The following is a 21,937-nucleotide window of genomic DNA, read 5'->3' as shown; positions in this document are numbered from 1 at the left end:
ACACACACACACACACACTATACAAATACATATGTAATACATATATATATTTATATAACAGTAAAGATGAATGGAATGTGTATTTATGTTTAGACGTAAAAAAATAAAAATGTTGTTTGAGTGTTTAGTTTTATTTGTACGGAAGAGGATTAGGGCCACATACATTTTTTTTGGCAGGATTTGAAAAAAAAATGTTTTTTTTTTGTTCTTAGAAAAAAGTCAGAATTCTGACTTTTTTCTCAGAATTCAGACTTTAATCTCAAAATTCTGACTTTTTCCTCAGAACAAAAAAAAAATACTTTTTTTTCATCACCTTGGAACAGTCATTTATAAAATAGCTTTAACTCAAAGTAAACTTCTGATTCTGGTTAATGAGAAGAGACACTTAAACTTTGTCTACGCGTGAAAAGTGGACATTTTGACTAAAGCATATCATCAACCAAATCTGGGTTACAAGTTTTAATCCGACTCAGTCCAACTCATTACCACGTTTAACCTATCCCTTTGGAAATGATGGTCAATAGGCCTGATTTACACAAAATTAAACCTTATTGTTGAGGCAAAAAACTTAAACATTTTAAATTATTTTGACTTTAGGTGAAATCAAAGGAGAAAATCTTGAGGAATTCTCACAGACTGGTCTATGTCAAATTTGTATCCGAATTATATGGAAGAGGATTAGGGCGACATGTGAAAAATAATGTGGCCCTAACTGTCTTCCGTAGGATTCTATTTTTCTAATGGCAGCACTTTACCAGATGCCATAAATAAATAACACAGGAGTAAATGAAAGTAGTTGTAATTTTTCTAGCGAAGAGCGTGTTCTGAAAACATCCATATTTTTTTTTCTGGTAATTTGATAGAATAAGCCCTTGCATTAAACATTTGACCCGAGGACAACAGGAAGGTTAGGATATTCAACAAAAATTAGTTCCAAATTCTTTTTTTAATGTTTGTAAAGAAATTGCATGGTCGGGACCCTCTTGAGCATTTTCCACCTATCAAAGATGGTACCTTTATTTACTGCTCCACACGGGCAGCTGGGACATTGATTGTTACACTTGATTTATTTGTTTGATGTATAAACTGCCAGTTGATTGTAGAGTGTTTCCAGGCTGTTGAGAATTTACCGTCAGATGCTGTTCAGCCAGTTATTGATGAAGCCATTAATCTGCATCATCACCTCCACTTTATCACCATGGCTTAGACACACAGTAGAGAAAAATTTGGACATCCTAATGGCAGTCCTTGAGTTTATCGCCTCCCTGTGCCGGTATTAATTGTTCCCGACATGTGGACGTAGTGAAGGAGAACAAACAAGGTTGACCTTTTCAAGGTGACCGCATCTAAATGTTTTTTCTCCACCCTTCAGCTGCATGAGCTCCAAGTCCTGTGGGAAACTTTGAAGGATAAGGGTGGCTTTATGTTATTATCCATCAGCAACAATTCATCACAATGATTTAAAATGGTGAACAGCCCTTTGGTCGCAGTATGGAAAGTGCTATAGTCTCTATGTTTGCACTGTTACTGTTCAAGCTCTGCCTTGACATTTATGTTGTTGTGAAAGGGAAGTGTAAACAGTGAGGACGCTCCACTGAGTGAAGCGCAGAGTAGAACAAATGTGACCTGTCTCCAAGCTTCTTTTGTTCCATTTACTTTCCAGCACTTTGCTGCTGACTAAACCCAATCCATCTTCACACTTTAAGTAGGCCAATGGAAGCCTATATTTATATATAGAAAATCCCTAAAATAAATTGTTCTCTCTTTGATTTATTTATAGTTTCCTACTAACCTTTCTGAATTATTTCGAGCTGTCCTTGGTAAACACACTTTGATGATCAATGCATGTTTCATGTATTGTTGACACATACATTGAAACAGCAGAAGAAAACTTTGTAATTTACATTTCTATAAAAGTGTGTGGCTTCCATGACATAGTGACATCACTATGTAACACTTGCACTTCAATTGGCTAGCGCTCCAACACATTGCACGTGATGGGGGCTAAGGGGCGGGACATCTCTTAGCGGCTGTCCAATCATAATAGAGCTGGCCAGCTAACCAATCAGAACAGAGTGGACTCTGGTTTCAGACAGACGGTGAAAAGATGAGAAAAATAAACCACTTTGTGATACTATCACAGTGGGGGCAAAACTTGCAATTATGAAAGCTGAACGTGAGCATATAGGCCCTTTAAGGTTGGTGGAATTGTTAGAGTTTCAAGAATCATCCAGGTTGCATCTCAAAAGTGACAGAGAGACAATGTTATATTATTTTTGTTTTGTGTTTAGAACTATAAGAGTTCAGTACTCTTTTGTAAGATGACACATAAAAGCAAAGAGGATACATCCTCTGCTGCAGTATGATTTCATGTTTTATGTTGATAATATGTGTTGTAAAATATAACATACACTAACCTAGTCTTAATAAAAGTACTGTAAAACAAATCTTATACCAATAACCTTAGTGGTTTTCCATACAGTATGATCATTGTAATAAAAACATGAGAAAATATTTAGTTTCACTATTCTGACGCCACAATTGAACTGCAGGTCATAACTGTATCTGTCATGCCTGTCTTAGCAGCTTCATAAACACATAGTATTTTCTCAGAATTGAATGAATGTGGGATATATATTGACCTCAAAAAGCCTGGAGTGAGTCAGTCTGCATGGATCTGTTACTCCGTGCTACCAGCTTGCTCTCCCTCATTCATCTTTAATGTGTTTACTGTGCTGGATTAATTTCTCCAGTTCAACACACTTCAATCACAATCCCTCAGTGATATGACTCCCAACTGGGTGAGAACAGTTATTTTTTATTTGTTTAAGCATTTATGTACAGAGCTATTGTAAAATTTTATTAGACTATCTCCTCTTGCTGACTATCACACTGAATATTTTTTAAATAATATAAGCTCTAATATAAGCACCAATCCTGGTAGCACAAGGGTATATAAAATAACATAAGCAATGAAAAAGTCGATTAAATGTGATGCATATGCAATGTATTGGCTGAAGTATAAACAGTGGCATCTGATTGTATTTTACAATGCTTGGTTGACATCTTTATTGATCTTGCCATTTATTTTTGATTCCCAGAGCAATCCAACTTAAATCAGTATACATAACAAATCATTTCAGGATAAAGGTCCTGTGGCTCTTTACATACATTAACTCAAGTGTGAACTGAACAAAAGTGCACCAAGAACCGTGTTGTTGATGGATAAGGAGTTTTTTTCTTTAAAGCACTTATTCCACAATGCTTTTGTTTCCATATAAGAAATACACTTTGAGGGTAACACAGTCCGACACTCTGCCAGCCTGTGTTTTGATGCAGTGGATGAGCAGTTTGCCAGTAGCATGCATTGATGACCACAGCTGCTGCGTCCCCGATCCACCTCTCACCCTCTCTACCTTGAATGATATTTCAAATCTGGTGCCAAAAAATGTGACCAGGCGGTGACTAATGCTTCACACCTCTGTGGGGTTAGCTGGCATTGTTTCAGGAAAACTGAGAAGGATTAAGTTGAAATGTCTCAATATTTAATTAATACTAATCTCTATTTATGTAGGGGCTATTTTTTGTTTTGTGTTATTTTCTTTGTGATTTATCGATTTATTGTTGCTTTGTCATAGTGTCTATCTATCTATCTATCTATCTATCTATTTTATTTATTTATTTTTCCATTATTAATATTTTCTTTTATAATTATTACATTTTCATGATTTTTTGTTATGGTTTGGTTTTGTTGTATTTAAAGAGAATGCTTTCGAATTCAAGCGGTATGATATAGCATGTTTCTTTGTCTTTTTTTACTTAAACTGCATTTAAAGAAATTAGTGTATTGTGAGCAAAGACATAGACAAGCCAATCCAACAAATTTGGATATATTCAGACGAAAAATCACAAAAGGCTAAATTGTATTGTTGCTTTTGGCAACAATAATTTACCTTTTTAAATCTACCTCTGTACACACTTGTATTTTTTAGAGCACGATATTAAAAATGCTATCATGAAAGGCAGTACCGTCTAATGTTGAGCTGCAGCAGGATCATTTCTAATTTAAGGTTAATCCTCTAATGATGTCATCAGGGATTAAAGTCAGAACATCTCTGCTTCGTTTTTGACCATCCTTTTTTTCTTGGCTATTCTAATTACCCCAGTTTTTACAACACATACTTAATAGGTAATTACATATTAATAATTAATAAGAGTTAATATAGAAGAACAAAAAAAAAACATTCAAGAAAGAAGAAAAACTATAACACATGTTGCATAATAGGTGTCAAAAAGCTAGGAAGAAATATGAGAAGGGGGAAAAAGTGCTGAGTGCAGACAGCCCGGTCTATAGCCCAGACCATCTCCATTTGTCCCTGTCAAGACAACATGAACCAAATCCCCTCTTCTCTGAACTCAATGGCCATTCTGCTTGTCAGTTACTGGACAAGAGCGACGCATCAGGTGTGGCTCCTTTTGAACTCTGCAACTCTATCCCTCTGCTGCTGCGTGATTGTCCCAAAACCCTTATCCCACTGTAAGCCACCAGGCCATTATTCATTCAAAGCTTCCTCTCTGAGGGTTGGCTTACTTTCCTCTCAGTCCTGCTCGCTTCCTGTCTTTGTAGGTCAGGAACGGACAGGCTGTTGGTGACTTAATAAATAAGTTAAAGCTTCTTTTCCAAGGGAAATTCACCTGTTTTATTCATCAAGTTAGTTGTTGCCTGATGATCACTTTCCGGCAGTGTCCTATGAAACAAATATTTAAAAGCTGTCGTATTTAAATGGGTCCTATTATGCCCATTTTCAGGTTTCATATTTATTTGTTGTGATTCTATTGTGAGATGATTCAGTGCTTTCATGTTCAAAAAGCTCTTTATTTTTCTCATACTGCCTGTGCTGTAGCACCTCTTTTCACCCTCTGTCTGAAACCAGAGCCCAGTCTGCTCTGATTGGTTATCTGGCCGGGTCTGTTGTGATTGGTCAACCGCTTAGAGATGTCCGGCCCTTTAATTTATCACATACATGTGTTGGAGCTAGCCAATAGAAGCGGGAGTGATATGTAGTGATGTACACACTACCAAATAGCATAACAGGGCCCCTTTCATCTCTTTCTTTGAGGCAATTTGTATGAACATGAACATTTATTTGAACTTATTGCTAAATGATTGTTGAGTGTGCTATAGTTTGTCAAACAGTGTTATTTTGAGTACAATGTGTTTACCACAGCTAGAGGCAGCTGCATTAAATTGTACGTGTCACAAAATATTCACACTACTGAGTCACAGAAGCGCAACAGCAGCTGATGTTCCTCTCGTGTTAAATGGCATTACAGAAATTACATACATTTTACACCAACAGCGATGTGGCTGCTAGGATTATCCTTATCTGCCCACAATGCTTATCTGCCCACAATGCTTTTCACAGAGATATCAACTTGGTGGGATGGATGTGGAAATCCCAGATTGGTTCACAGGGCCACGGTGCTGCGGACACTGTTTATTTTTTGAAATGCCAGGTTCAGTTAGCTGATGCATGCAGAGAGGCGCGGAGCCACACAGAGGGCCATGCTTCCCAGCATCCCTCCCTCTCCTGCTTCCCGCCTCGGTGTCCTCCGGCTGTGTAGCTATGGCAACCAAAAGGAGGTAAATGGTTGCAGGAGAATCCTCATCACGACCACCACCCTCTCAGGCCTCTTTTCAGTGGTGCACTCACACTGCGAGATGTGCGAGATGTTCCTGCATTCCCTCTGATGTATCAAATTCCTGTTTGGAATCTCAAATATTTCCATAAATATGCTCATTGTTCTGTGGTGTGTCCCGTGACTGTGCTTTCTTTCTTGCCATTGCATACCCTGAGGATGAGGTTAAGATTCATCTTGTGATTGTTTGACATCACATTTTTGCCTTAATCATTCACACATCATCACATGAGACTGCCTTATAGATTCTCTTCATGATGTAAAAAAAATGTTATTTAAAGGCAATTTTCTGTATTTTCTGCAATTTGAATGAAAAATACTTGACAATACAAAATGTGGCAGTCAGCAAAGATAAATATATTTGTTTAGGAACAGGATTGCAGGTCAATTTATTTCATTTTTACAGATTTCAGATTTTCCAAATGCTCTGAAAATAAGAAATTGTCCAGACTTGATACTTTTTATGTAAGAGGATGGTATTTTATTTTTTTCTCTTTTGCACCCCTTTTCAAAAATAGTACATCCATTTGCATACCTGCAATGTGATAACAGTGTTGTGTGAGAAACACACTGAGACATTCTTGCAGATGAGCCCCTCTCAATTGCTGCTGTGACATTACAAAATCACAGTTATTATTGAGCCACTATAAACAGTAGTTATTGCTGAGCTAAATCACATTTCCACTGTTTTCACATTCTCAGCATCAAGGGCAACCCTTGATGAAAGGAAATTATCGATCTTCAATATTTTCGATCTGTATTTACACACTGATAGACAAATTCAGACGAGAGGACAGAAAAAATATTTTATTGGGGTTTTTCTTTTTCTTTTTTTTTTCTCCAAACATCAATATACAGCTACACATAAAGTCTGTTTGACATTTGGAAATGCATTCAGCTGCAGCAACAACATCACACTCTTCGCTGTCCCTTCATTTAGATTTGAGCCATTCTGACATGTATCGGACAACACATGGATTTTGGTATTCTGAGCAATGTCAAGACAAATTCTACGCAAGCAGCTACTCTCTCTGTCTCTGCTTACCAGGTGCACAATGCCAGAACATGACTTTAGGGACTGACAGAGTAAATAAATACTTCATTCTGAAAGGTTTAATAGAAAAATAGACATGAATCTGAATGCAATAATGTTGGTAACTCAATAGTGCATGCTCTAATGGGCTGATATTTCTTACTCAATAAAAGTAGAAAGACGAAAGAAATTGTCATGCGTATGCTTCAAGCTAACAGCTAAGCTAACATCATAATTTGTTAATAAACAGTAACTACACAGTAGTTGGAAATTATAATGATATGTATAAAAACTCTCCTCTGATTCTTTGACTAAAGTCTGCACCTTCAGATATCAGAAGTCGCTTTTGAAACCCACTCAAACTATTGATCCATGAGAACCTGCTTCCACTCGTGCCAACAGCATCAGAATGGTTTTATACTTTTTGTCAGGAGATGATCCTAAATGTCCCCTCGATAGCTTCTTCCTCTCTACATGTGTATGACATTTGCTGTCTATAGTATGTCTATGAAAAATATTTCCACATTTTTTTCGTGTCACACAGAACGATTTTAAAAGCAACATAAATAATAACAAATTAGAAGGAAAAAAAGATTTAAAAAAATACTGATTTCAATATTCTGACACAGAACAATTTTAGAAGCAATGTATTTCTATTGGTAGTATGTTTCGTGCCTGTAATTGTGGCTTGATATTGAGTAAGAAAATGTTTTTATGAACCACACAGCTTCTGGTCTTCCAAGACCCTACTGGACAAAAAGACGTGGTGCAGGCACGAAACATACTAAAATACATTGCTTTTAAAATCGTTCTGTGTGACACGAAAAAAAGGGAAAAATCGTGTTGGTGAACACGAATCAATAGATTTCGTGACTATAACACGAAATGCCGTGACGTGAGACTGGGTTGCTCAGGTACTCTCAGGTGCTATAACATCTGAATTTGCACTGCTATTTTCAACCCTTTATAACTTTTTCTAATCAAATTCTCTTGTATCAGCTACTTTGTCTACGAAAGCTGATATAACACGGGCTGTGACTCAGTCTGGCTCGAGCCCAAAGGTAATAACACTTGGGTGGCATTTACTAGGGACAGCCACTGCCACTTAGAGTTATTGTTCATTTTAAAAGAAAACATTTGATTTATTGAACCTGCCTTCTGGAATCGCAAAGCCACTCTGTCTCGTGATAATTTAAGAGGCGCAGTGCATTTTCAAATGAAAGTTAATCATGAGACATAAACTATTGAGATTCTAAATGTCCTTTTTGTAGGCCTATCTGAATACAAACACCTCGCTGTCACATCATTTACACTATTTTGGGACTTGTACTGCCGGGCTAATTACTGTACATACAGGTTTTTAACTTCAGGAGGACTTGGAAATATCCCACAAAGAGCTTATTTCAGGCAGATTTCTGGATGTTGGCTTTTCTCTGCAACAAACAACCTATTTGGCATACCGAGTCCCAGGTTTAGCCAACACAGATGCAGGTCACTCCGAGAGTGCAGAGATTTTTAGCATCTGCAAGGAAACATGTTGAACAAAAGAATGCTTAACAAAACGTGTGTCTGTTTTCTGCAGTTTGGAGAGTTTTGGATGATGTTACATTTATTAAATTGTGTTTACAAATGAATGTACAAAAAAAGGTAATAATCATATCCTTTCTTCAATACTTAGGAAACCCTCTCCCTGTCTCTCTGCGGCACCTGTGCCCTTCAGCTGTGGCTATTGTACTGCAATGGAGAGCAGCTGTGGCTTTGCAAGCAGGGCACGATGAAAGGCTGTTTCTTGTTTCTTCTTCTACTCAATTATAGCCCACCTAGGCCTCTTGTAGCCGGCCAAGGCACCCCAAAGCGCACCAGTCGCCAGTCCAAACCCTGAACAAACGCGCCATCCAAAAACTGTTGGAAGAGATCGAGATCCATCTGCATCACCAACACAGCTCTGGACGTTTGCAGCCTCATAAAGAATCTGGAGTATGATAAGGAACAACTCGTGACAGAACAAAGTATGACTAATGGATTTTTGACAAGCTGTTATCATTATGCATAGCTTTAATGCATCAGTGGCAGTCTATTCTAATATTGGGGAGTATGGAGTTGAGCTGCTCCGTGATAGAAAAGCAGGACTAAGCGCAGGGTTTGTGATGAAACTACTGTTCATCTGGATAGTGTTTAATGGAGTATTTGGCTCCGGTGTTACAGATGTCATTACCCACAATTATGTTTTGTATATAGTGAAATGATAAAAATGAGCATTAATCAAAGTGTTAAAATTGTGCTGGTCAAAATTCAGGCAGGTAAGTAGAGATTGTTAAGGTCAATCTATTTTCAAATGTTCTTGCCAGATTGCGAGATTGACTGCTCCCCCTGTTTTGCATATTTATCAAGTGGCATCATGAAGGAATCTGATGTTTTTGTTGCAGGTGCTGTTTCTTAAAAATGAAATGAATGATAACAGGTACTGGCAGGATTGGTACTGGGTGGTTCAATGCTGCCTGAGTGGAGAGGCATGTGTTTTTAAGATAAGGATTTACCAGGCACAGAAAACACTGGATGGAAAGCAGAGAAAACATTATCCAAAAAATCACATCACAAGTCTCATCCCTTTCTGCCATGTTCATACAGGCATGCGTAATGGATGCCAACAATAAACTGCCTCATGCTGGGTGAGCTAAGTCGTAATCATTATCCATTTTCAGGCACATATCTGAGTTTATCCTAAATCAACAGAAATAAAATATACCAGACCAATTTCATGGCTTGGCAATTTCATGGACAGCATCATTTTTACAAAAATAGAATAGAATCTGTTGTTGATTTGCCTTTGGTAAACATTACAAATTAGATCCGCTATGAATACAATGCAGTAGTCTCCAACCATTTCATTTCACACTGAAATGAAAATAGACATTGCTTTGACTGGTGAGATGAACCCAGTAGATGTAATTGTCCCTATAATTGAGTCTCAGTTTGAGTTTCTGTGCAAGGAACACATTTTATTCAGCATCTTAAAATAAAAGTCAGAACATGATGGATGTTCTTTATGAGATCTGCAATTTCTTTCTACTGTATGATTCCAGCTTTTAATCATCCCTTATATGACTTTCTCATTATAACAAAGGTTATTATTAGTTATATATTTCGGGTTGTATAAAACAAAGATAATAAATGAATTAAAAAATCTACATTGCACACATTATAATTGCAACTTAGGCTGCCGAATGACTTAAAAGAATGGAGCAAAGAACACCAGGTCTTTGGGTTTAAATAACAATTCTGCATTGACTGCCTTTACCCGTTCCCCTGTATTCTCTCTTTTCCTGGATTTGGTGCATTAGTGAAATGAAATGTTGAGTGCACCTGTCAGATTAAAGGATTGAAGGTATCCCATTCTATTATTTGTTGACTGTAACTGTTTAATCTAATCGCCTTGTCATCCTGAGAAATAGATTGAATTGAAGTGTGGGAGCTATTTTTATTGAAAGTGAAAGACCCTCTTATCCAGATTTGGCTTTTACATTTCATAAGAGTATGAATATGAAATATTTACAGAGAGCGTTCTGCAGCCTATGTATTGTGTGTGTTTATGCGTGTGTGAGGGTTTGTGTGCATCTGTTTGTGTTTGCGCACATGCAAATGGGAGAATGAAAGAGTTAAGTCTTTCATGTTTTTCACAGCTTTGATTATTGCTTTCCAGTGTCGGATTAATATTCAACATTCTGGTCTCAGAGGACTGTGCAAGTCAACATCAATTTATGTAATCTGAATACCTATAACTGTGTAATTGGCAGTCCTTTATACATCAACTATACATTTCCCAGAGACTGAACTGCTCATTTTCTAGTTCTGATTTTCTTTGTTGCTCAAAGACCAACATGAAGCAACACCATTTAAATGTTCATTATATTCAATATTCAGCAGCTCTCATTAAGAATCATCAAGGAAATAGGTGGTTGAAGTAATGGTGTTTAGCTTGAAGAAATTTCAACGATACGAAAAGATCCTAATACGGATGTTTCCACTTATTTCTCGCTCCCGAAGCAGGACTGGTGAGGGGGGACAGAGTCATCAAACCTTCAGTGATACATGCTCCCTTTCAACAACGCAGAGACTGCTGTTGCTACGGCAGCAAGCTGGAATCAAAGTGGTTTCCATTGGCGATTCCCCGGGGACTTTCGGTGGTTTCGCTTCTCTGATGTTTCTCCTGTCATCATCATCATCATCATCACCAGAGACACCAGCACTGCTGCCCTTTAGCACGCTAGCAAAAGTACGCGCAGATGCAACAGCCTTGAAAAGAATCACGCCTGTGCACTTGCGGGAGTGTGGAAGCCAACACACACTTATGCACTGGAGGCTTGCAAATGCACATGCACACATTAAGACAGTCACCTCTGGGAATAATAGTCATGATAGAGACACTGTGGAACTGGATCTGTTGGTGTTTCACAGCAGCTTTGATGTTCAATTGAGGGGGAACAAGGGAAAGCAGAGTATGTGACATCTTTATACTCGATGGTAACGCCTAGAGCAATGTCAAGAAGAAGCCTTTATATCTTGGGATGCTCCACACATTCTGGTTGTGTGTTTTGTTCTTCACAGCCAATCATGATGTGCCAAATTCAGAGTGAAGTTGCTGCTCTTACTAACAGTTTTGGATGTAAGCTGTACAAATATAGAGCAGCATCCAGCGAGTTATAATCCCACAATAATTCTGACTTAATCTTTCCATGCACACAATTTCATTACTTCCCTAAGTACAGTTCCCGAGGACATTCTCCTTAAGTAATCACAGCCAAAGTCATCTGATATCCAGGAGGGGCGGTTGCCAATTTCACCTTTTCTTCAGGGACGTCCATGAGGAGGCGTATGAATGTGGATAAAAAATGACAGCGCAGCTTCTCTGCTATGGTTACTACTTATAAAGGCTTTTCCTCCTGTAAAGATGGGCATTGTTCTCCCGTCTATGTTCGTGCTCAAGCCAACCGCTCACATTTCAAATCCAATAATGATACTTATCCCGTGCTAGTAACCACCCTGGATCAATTAAAACCCAATTAACAGAAGTTATATGGAACATTATCCAACTGCACTATTGTCCAAATCCTGCTGGGATCATTATTAATCATTTCACAGAGCCGGGAGACAAAATTAAGTCCATACATTCACAGACACAGCAATAGATCACTGTGTATAGCCTGCAGGCTTTAATCAATCCCTGCAACCCAGTTCAGTCTGTTCGGTAGGTGAATGTGCACATCAATCAATCCCCGCCCCTCTGCTTTAATTGCTTAATTCTCTTGTTTGTCAAATCTCCCGGGACACGTCTGGAAACACATCTGAGGTAAGGGCAGTATTAAGGGCAGTATGATGGAATAGGTCTTTAATGTTCCTGCTGTGCAAGTGGGACCAACACACCAATTGCCTGGTTAATAAAAGAAACCATCTGCTGTAGGCCTACTATGTAGGAGAGTATAGCCTATATAGAGTCTAGTTTGTGTTTGCCCTTTGGATTTAGATGTTTCCAGGTAAAGCTGTCGTGGAAGCTCTTGACAAAAATATCAGTTGAGACATCCTGAATGGGATCAGAAAAGTGAATGATCAAATCTGTGTTTGGCGTTATGAGCAAAGATATTAAATTCACATAAAATATACAATGTATTTTTGAGCTATTTGTTAAAAAAACAAGCACAAAATAGAAGGAAATTGAAAAGGACATTTTTCAAATAATTATTTAAATAACACTGTAAACAAAATACAATGTGCAGTTTCACATTCATAGTCCACTACTATATTCCATAAATGTGTATCTTAGATATAACAGTGATTATTTTTGAATTGTTTCCAATATTTAAACATTTTTTCTAAAGTGTGTGTTTCCACAATGTTGCCATATCCTAAAAACAGCCCCAAGTTTGTGTGTATCACCCGGGCGAGAAAGTGTGCCCTAACTATTATTACTGTTTCCAAATGACCGTGCATGTTTGCCCATCAGCGCATCTTATACCGCATTACCGCGCATCTCTCAATCAACACGGAGGACTTACGTCTCTGAAGCGATTCCAGTGCTTGATCTTGCGGCTGTACTGTGAAATGGTGGACAGCCACTGCTCGTCTTCCATGAAATTCCCTGTTTTTTCCGCCTCTTTGCCGCTCTTCACCTCGGTCTGCAAGGTAGACCCAGCGAACATCACCAGCGGGACGAGGAGGCACACCATATCCGTAATTTCCACCATGGTAGCGGACAAAAACACCTCGCACACACCGGCTGTCGGCTTTCCTCTTCTGGGAGGGGGAGGATGCTGAGGCTGGATTGAAACTACCAGCTGATTAGCCTATAGGATGCTCCTTCTGCTGAGGGAGGGAGAGAGGGGAGAGAGAGATTTGATAATAGTATGCAGGGTAAATCCTGGTACTGTGTGACGCTTTGGGTATGTTTACATGTTTGCACTGAAGGTGGTGTTTACTGTGTTTACATGCTGCACTTCCAAATGATGCTCTGCAGCCTCACGCATGGTGCACCGTTATAGGGCAGTCTAAATAAAGGGCTGCAATTAAGTGCTATTTCCGTTTTCTCCATTATTTGATCAATCAATTGGTCAATAACATGTCAGGAAGTAGTAAGAAATTCCGAAATTCATCACAGTTTCTCAAGTTGTAGATGGAGCTCAGTTGTCATGGAGACAGATATATTGCCAAGGTTGCTTGGATTCATCTTTAGCAATTGAATGATTGAGTGTTAATCAAAATATGCTGAATCAATTAGGAAAAATTGCTTTTAAGTTTGATAGTAAAGTTTGCAAATATCAAACATAAAAGTCAATCAGTGACATTGCTGACATCTATCAGAGCTGCAAATCTGATTTCATTTCAGTTATTTTATAAATCTAAACATAAACATTATAATGCTTACAGCATGAATGAAAAGTGCCCAATCTAGCATGAGCAAAGACAAAACAAATGTTTTCTTTCTGTCTATGACTTTTTCCCCCCCATAGATTGTAATATAATAATAAAAGCTTTGTGTTTAATGTGTAATATTTATCAGAACAGTTGAAAATCCTTGTTTTATGAATGGCCTCTGAAATACGCCTTAGTTCCAATCAACCATTTTAGATTTGTGATGGCAGAAAAGGTGCAACTAGTAACATAACGCTGGCGCTGTTCCATTTGATGGTCCCAGAAAGCCGTGGCAGTGAGGCGGTGTACATGCTAACAGAGCGCTGGAACTGGAACACCTAAATGCAACGCAGCCATAATTAATGTTGTTAATGAGGTTACACGTGAGCTATTCCTGCCATCACATGCTATGAAAAAGGCCTGCATTATCATCAATGAGCTGAACTAACATGTCTTTGACACATCTGAATTCGAACATTGAATGGCTCACATATTCATTATCAGGGCTTTTGTTTCTGACTGTGAACCTGGTTTGGAATAAACTAAATTGATTGTGAATCACATTAGACTACAGTATGGCTACTTAACTGCCACTATAACACTATAACAGTGAAACAAACCTGGCTAAAATAGGACAATAAGCTCTTAAAGCTTAAAAAGTCATGCCTCAGAATGGTTACCTGGATTGATGAAGAGAAGAGAAGGTTAGTGGATTTCTTTGCTCTGGATCTCTGTTCTGCTGTGTTCAGATACGGCCCACAGATAATGTGTGCTGATAAATTACCGGAAAGCAGAGCATTTGCATTATGCCAAGCTACAGTATCTGACTGTATCTGCCCTGTCGGCCCCAAGAGAGATGACCTGGATCACAGCTTGTAATTGAAAAGCTAACTGATGCCATCTTTATTTTTGCCCTGATAAAAAGACATGCACGAGACAGGGCATCAGCGTAATCAAATTTACAAGCAAAGATAAAGAAAGAGGAAGTTGTTTAAAAGAAACACAGTGCAGACATTTGGATGTGTTCAAATCAGTGTCCTAGAGCAACAAAGCATGTCTTAACTCAAGTATATTTGAAGCATACTGCAAGTGTGATGCTACTTTTTTCAAACATGGCTTAACACTTAGATTGGAAAAAATTATTTATGTGCGCAAACAACAAATCTGCATAATGCAGTTGGTTTGAACTGGGCTGTGCTCACAGTGTGCTCTCAGCTATAAACCATAATATGTGTATTCATACAGATGCATTTTAAAGTAGTGCTCTGCAGCAGCTGCAATCAGCCCGCTTCATTCTCAGGGACATTAATCCAACTAAGAGCATTGGGTCAAATTAAGCAAAATGGCATTGTGATTAACGTTATGCATCCTTTAAGGCAAATAGGTGAAAGCCCACACTGCTGCATTGGGAATCAGGCATAGGCACGGTCATGAACCCAGTGACAGATGTGATGTGACAGTCACAGTGCAGAGATTCAGAGAGAGAAGGGCAGAACATTGCAAGCTAACAATGTGCATCTCATTTATTGGAGCAAGTTAAAGAAAAGATGGCTGAGTAATCCTAGAGTCACAGAGCCATAGGGGGTTTCAGGTAATCCCTATATAAAAGCCAGGGAAAATATCTCCCTGTCAGTCATGTGAGAATAGTTCCCTAAGGTCTAATGCTTTATGGAGCAAAGGGAGAGAATGTAACTGATGGCAGGAAATTGTAAGATCAGGTCATACTCAATGACAAAAGACTCATTACGATCAGGATCCTCACATGCAGAGGATAACGCTTGGTATTCATGGTCCACTAATGAAGTCTATGTCAACATTAGACTACAAAGACAATTAAAAAGTGGTAAATTATGCTTCGTGTTTTTCTTAAAGCATCCCATATTGGGAAAAAGACATTGCACAATGTTGAACAAGGTCTGCATGCCAATTCAATGTAGACCCTTAGACTTAGATTTGCTACCTTCGGAAATATTTTCTATTTTGCAGGTATGTTCGTTAAGCTTTTTGTTTCAATTTGAAAGTAAGCATTTATTTTCTGTGTGTTCTTGCAACAGCAGCTTACATCTTGGGTTGCCAATGTCAGGATGAATTATAACTATTTTATTGATCCAGTGACCTTCCAATTACTTCTATCATCAGGTCAAAAGTTTTTTTTTCCAATACTTTGATTTATGATCAAAACTCCCTGCATGCCTAATAAAATTCCCATCAGCCTCAGCTGTAGCCCAATGTGTAGTACTAACAATCTAAATGTAGGATGCTCAGCAAATGTGCCAAAGTGGATAGTGAAGAGTTTAATTAATTTAATAGAGAGTAGCCAATCATTTGAGTCAGAATGAAAAGCATTGGAGCAACAGTTTGGCATTATTATATATATATTTTTTTATAAACTTTGTTTATGGATTTTTTAAACAGAGATGACAGAGCGATTGTGATTGACAGTGTCACATTACAGTTGTGCAGATCAACAACATTACAACAAGACAGACAAAAAAACAAACAAAGAAAAAAAACAATCGGCTTGGTCACACAACAAAACACAAACAAACACATAACCTCATTCTCTTAATGATGGTAATAGTACAAATACATTTAAAATGCTTCACATATACATATACGTATATATATATACATATCCATACATATATACATATCAAATAATAATAAAAAATAAAAAGATATATACACATACATATTCGGGTCTTATTCCGGAATATCCGGGAAGGTCATCCTACATTATTATTATATTTGTTATATTGAGTTGTTACGTTTTTGGCAGATTTTGTTGGAGAGATCGATGGTAGCTTTTTAAAAACACGGTTTCCACTCTTTTAGGCGCAGCTAAGCTAACTGACTGCTAGCGCTAACTTCATAATAAGGGGGGTCCCTCTCTCTATCACTATCAGAATAAGCAAAAATTCCCAAAACAGCTGCAGTTTAAAGCTTGATACCAGTTGTATCACATAACTTGGTATTTCCTTTGGTTAAAGAGTTATAATGTGTTTTTAATAATAGTATGTTTTGTATTAGATGGTATACATGCAAGTTATCCATAATACTTAGAGATTGAAAAAGCAGTGACAACAGCCTTACAAGTCTTGTTTAATTCAAAACCAAACACAAAAAGCAAACCATTGGCAGCACTGCTAAATAATGCATAGGGTTCTAAAATGAGAGATAGCTTCACTCAGGGACAAGCCACGGTAAGAGCACTTATAAATAATTATTGGGATCCTATCTTCTTTGTCTGATGTCATATGGTTCATCATGTATGCATTGTCTTTCTCACTCCTGCAACCATCACTTAGAAATGCAGCTTCTGTTTAATGACATTCAATCAATATCAATCATAAGACATGACAAACGGGAAATTACAAACTGCTCAGGGACCTTTTTTGTTGTTTTATGTGAACTTAGTAGTCAGTGAAAGGAAGCATGGAACACATTTTCTAGGGTAGATGTTGCATTCAGTTCCTGTATCCTGCAGTTGGCAACAACAATCAAAACGCCTGATTTAATACTGTAAAAAGGACAGAATGTTAATCTGAAATGAAAAGACTGATATGACACATAAGACAAGGTGTAAAGGTGTATGCCTTTGTTGCATGATTCCACTGTATAGTTTTTGTATTGGCTATTCTGAAGTCTACCCAATATTGATCTGAGTTTCTGATGCAATTCTCTTATCTCGGCATAACTTGGAAGCATTATTTTTATTTAAATGCGCGAACAGAGTTGTATACTCTGAGCTTTAGGGTTTCCAGATGACACTGGGCTCAGAAACACTGCATTAAGAGACTACATGGTGTAATACCTATTACTGAAAGATTTATTTATTTGTTTCCTTACAATAATGTTGACAAAGTGACAGAAATAAACATGAGGAAACCAGAACTATTGAACTGTGGCTTGAGCAAAACATTTCAGATATACCCTGCCTACAAAAGCATGCAGTTGCTATAGCTACAGTCTGGCAAACACAATCAAGGATCACTTTTACCCCCTCCTGAATTAATTAACAATACGAGCATATTCTAAAAAGTCTGGAGACAAAGATTGTATCTGAGCTAAATCAGGTGTAATGTTATGCATTCTCCATTTAAATGGCTCATAAATGCTCAAGTTTCTTTCACAACAATTACTGAAACAAATGGTTCTTTGAAGACTAAAATATAATGGTGTTCCTTTGTGATTCACTGAAATTCACCTTAGATAAAGCAAATTGTTAGAAAGAAAATCCATTCCTGAGAATGTATTTGGTAGTAGATATATTATACATGAATACATAGCCTGAGGCTGGCTAGCCTAACTGCTCTCTCAGGCATGTTTGGACTGTAAAACACAACATCAGTCACGCTTCATTTCCTCTTATCCATTTGACCTCCCAAATAATGGTCATCCCCAACAGTTCCCTTCTTATAGGGACAGTTCAGAGAAGCAGAGAAAGGCAGTTTCGACCAAGAATGAATGTCAAATGTTGTGTTTTCATGGCCACATTTGCTCAAAACAAAAGGTGCAATCAGACACACACACACGCACGCACACGCGCGCGCGCACACACACACACACACACACACACACACACACACACACACACACACACACACACACACACACGTTGAAGCCTGCTTCTTCAGTGTCTGTCATGTACAGGCGTTGCTGTGGCGCCACCTACTGCATCTGCATTGTATTACATCAGTTAGGGCGGACTCACCAAAACTGTTTCAACAAAGGCCTACCAATCTGCTACCAATCCGTGTATCTACGGACCATTAGTTTTTCTTTAATAAAAAAGTAAAGAAGAGCGTCTGAGAGGTGTTTTTGCTTTTTAGCTTACTAAATGGTCAAATGGACGGTCATTGGAGCGAGGGGCGGGGCGAAACTCGCGGAAGTGATTTCAAAACAAAAGCACTCGTTTCATAAAATACACCAATGAGGTATCAGCTCGCGCCTTCAGCTCTCTATCCTGCCTTGTAACATTTTGCTGTCCCTTTGATGAGTCACGGATTACACGGAGATACATACACGAATTCCTACCGAATGTAGATTTACACATACAACTAATCTAAAAATAACTTTAAGCTAAATGCTTGTCTTATTCTTTAATGTATACTAATCAGTTTCACCACTTTTCACCAAATGATTATATAGTCAGTCAAAGAGTTTTTGGTGACTTAATAATATTAAATGGGAGTTTGGCTGAGTTTTACTGTGTAGAAAGCCTCACTTATTTGAATAAATTATGTTGCATGTGTGTGAACAGCACAACATTAATAGTAGGCCTTTGCGTGTCTATCAAGCTGGAAACACACACAACAAACAGCTTTAGGAGTCCACAGACTGTAGGCCACAATGGATTAAAACAATCAAAAAATCTAAAAGACATGACAACTGATGGTGATAATGTTAACTTTGATCCTGACAAGGATGTCAGGATGGAGGATGGAGGAGGCTCCGTGTGTGTGTGTGTGTGTGTGTGTGTGTGTGTGTGTGTGTGTGTGTGTGTGTGTGTGTGTGTGTGTGTCTGAAACCAGAAGCGAGAATAATTGATTATATTGTTAATCTTTGGTTACTTTCAATTTCTATAAGAACACTTTTGGAAATAAGCTTATAAAAGAAACTGAAGCACAATTGAACAAAGTATTGAGTGTACTTCAACAATCTTTGTCAAGAAAATGTATATATTTATCCTTTTTTTTAAGGGAGAGAAGCTATTATTTACTACACTGCTAAATTCACAGTGAATGAAACTAACATCTAGAGTTTTAGTCATGATCATCAACATGGGCTTTGGGAAAACACAAACTATGCATTGGTATAATTAAACTTTTTTTGAATCCACAAAATCCATGTCAGCTGTCACGTTTCCGACCAGAAACACGTATCGCACGTAGGCCTAGACCTCCGAGCAGGGCAGTCCCTCCATACATGTCGATCACGCAGATCCCCCCAACCCCCCGTCGACGCTCGCGAAACAGCAGGGCCCCATAACTTTGCGTGGGGCCTCAAATTGGCCGGCCCTGCCTCCTATAGGCATACGTGCGATACGTGTCAGTCCCAGCAGCCGTAGGCAAGAATGGATCTTTTCACAGCTCTTTCATCATATCTGTTTTTTGTCCAAAAACGTGTCTTCTCATTGTTTCATGACACTCTGAAAACATGCGATGACAGCTCTGTCGAATTGATTGTTGAATGTCATATTTCGACAATGAAATAATATTATAAAAACAAAAAGCTATGAAGTTTGGTTGGGGGTCGGTCGCCTGCAGGGTCAGGGTGGGCCCTTGACTCATCAAAGGGACAACAACATGTTACCAGGCAGGGTAGAGAGCTGAAGGCGTGAGCTGATACCTCATTGGTTAAGAAATAAAGAGGGCGGAGACTCCCGGCTTGGGTATTTAAAGCTTTGTTCCATTGTTGCGAGTGTGTTTTCCATCTGATTCTCTCAGTAGGCAGGTCCCACCGGAGGAGGATACCACTGCACTTTTTTTTTGTAAAGATGTCTTTTTCTTGCAATCATTCCCTGGACGGCAGCTTTCGTCCTTCCCCAACGGAGAACAGGGGTTCAAAGCGGCTGTCCTGGGGCAGCCTGCTGCAGAGGCTGACTGAGCTGAAGGGGATCAGTCACAGGGTCCCAGCAGATCATGGCAGCAGGAATGTAACTGGTGAGTGCTGTAGCCTTTTGTCTTAGCAGGGTCCATTGTTTTTTTTGTATCCAAGGTGTATTTAAATGTTAGTTGACTTGTTAAAGAGAGAGCTTGAACTGACAAAGAACAAAAGGGTTAAAGAAAACGGATGCTTTTCATGATGACCTATTTTTTTTGTTAGTCCTGCTCATCTGTTTGCAACTCTTATCATATATATATATCAATATACCAATGACTGTATATAGACTATTCTGCACAGTTGCTATTATTTTCTGTTTATATTATTATATTTTATTTACTTGTAGCCTACTATTTGATCTGTTTTATTGTGTTGCACTGTTGAAGGAGCCTGTGACCTAAGATTTTCATTGTCCGAACTACACTGTAGCTATGCACATGACAATAAAAGCCTTGAAACCTTGAGCTATGAGATAAGATTTTAACTTTAATTATCTTTATTTCAGGTTCTGTGGCAGACTTGTCCCTGTCAGAATCGGAAAGCAGTTTCTTCTGTTACCCCCTGGAGGAGACACTGGCTACTGAGGTTGTAGCAACAATAGCACAAAGTCTCAACAAAGCCTCACACATCCTGGGCTACTCCAAACTGATCCTTCCAAACTGTCTACTGCTCAATATCAGCCAAGAGCTGCTGCACCTGGCTGTGAACGAACCCTGCGGGCTCAGGGGAGCGCTCATCGACCTGTGTGTGGACAGGGGGGACCCGGGCACAATATGCACCTTGGACCAAATAGCAGTGGATGCCACCCTGGTTTCAACCTTCCAAGTGACCCTTGTCCTGAGGCTGGAGTCCAGTGGATTGTGGCCGAAGGTTCAGAAGCTCTTCAAGGGAAACAGGTCACTACAGACATCTGGAAGGCACCAACGCTCTCTGAGGCTTAGTTCGAGTTTTAAGGCGATAAAGAGGAAATTGTATTGTTCAGGGGAGCTGCTGATTGAAGAGTGCTGCTGACTCAGCTGAATTGAATTCATGTGTACTGCGAAAGGATATTGGGTTAACCATTGCCTTTCTTAAAGGCATTATCCTATGGCTCTAACAAGGACTGTACTCGATTAGCATCAAACTGTCTTTGTATGTGTGTATCAAACTTTCCCAGGACCCAACTTATGTCTCATGGCAGCTATACTCACCTGATTGCAGGTGACTCAACAGTGAAGACTCATGTTCGAACATGGATCAACTACTTTCCTATGATTGTAAAGTCACAGTCGGGAGGGAATGACCTATGTATTTGATAGTCAAATATTACCTGAAATGTGCATTTGTTTTTATAACAACTTAAGAACATACAAAATAAATGATTTTCTATGATATCTGGTAAGCAATCGATGACTCCTCATAAAGCATGAGTGTGTGTGTGTGTGTTTGGAGCTGACCATTTGACCTTTCATCTCCCACCATCAACAGGTCAAAAGCTGTCCAATACTCATTAACAAATAACTGCAAAACTAGTCACATTCAAATCTACTTTGTGTTTCATGCTTATTAGCACATGCTAGCAAGCTAACACACTGTACTTCAATATTGAACATGGTAAACATTACACCTACTTAGTATTAGAATGTTAGCATTGTCACTGTTAGCATGATAGCATGCTGCCATTAGCCAAGGCTTGTTTTAAGGAAAAAAGAAGCT

General features: G+C 38.6%; 1 protein-coding gene across 1 annotated transcript; it reads left to right on the top strand.

Moving 5' to 3' along the window:
* The first annotated feature begins 20,079 nt into the window (after positions 1-20,079).
* LOC104944330 (DNA damage-inducible transcript 4 protein-like) lies at positions 20,080-21,615 on the top strand. Its single transcript, XM_010769855.1, has 2 exons — positions 20,080-20,301; positions 20,748-21,615. Exons 1-2 carry the CDS (start codon positions 20,136-20,138, stop codon positions 21,251-21,253), a joined length of 672 nt encoding a protein of 223 aa, XP_010768157.1. The 5' UTR covers positions 20,080-20,135; the 3' UTR covers positions 21,254-21,615.
* The last annotated feature ends 322 nt before the right edge of the window (positions 21,616-21,937 follow it).

This window comes from Notothenia coriiceps, unplaced genomic scaffold, assembly GCF_000735185.1.
Source record: "Notothenia coriiceps isolate Sejong01 unplaced genomic scaffold, NC01 NC01_scaffold00007897, whole genome shotgun sequence".
In the NCBI taxonomy this organism is placed as follows: domain Eukaryota; kingdom Metazoa; phylum Chordata; class Actinopteri; order Perciformes; family Nototheniidae; genus Notothenia; species Notothenia coriiceps.
Note: the sequence above shows the minus strand (reverse complement) of the source record. Positions and strands in the feature narration are given on the sequence as shown.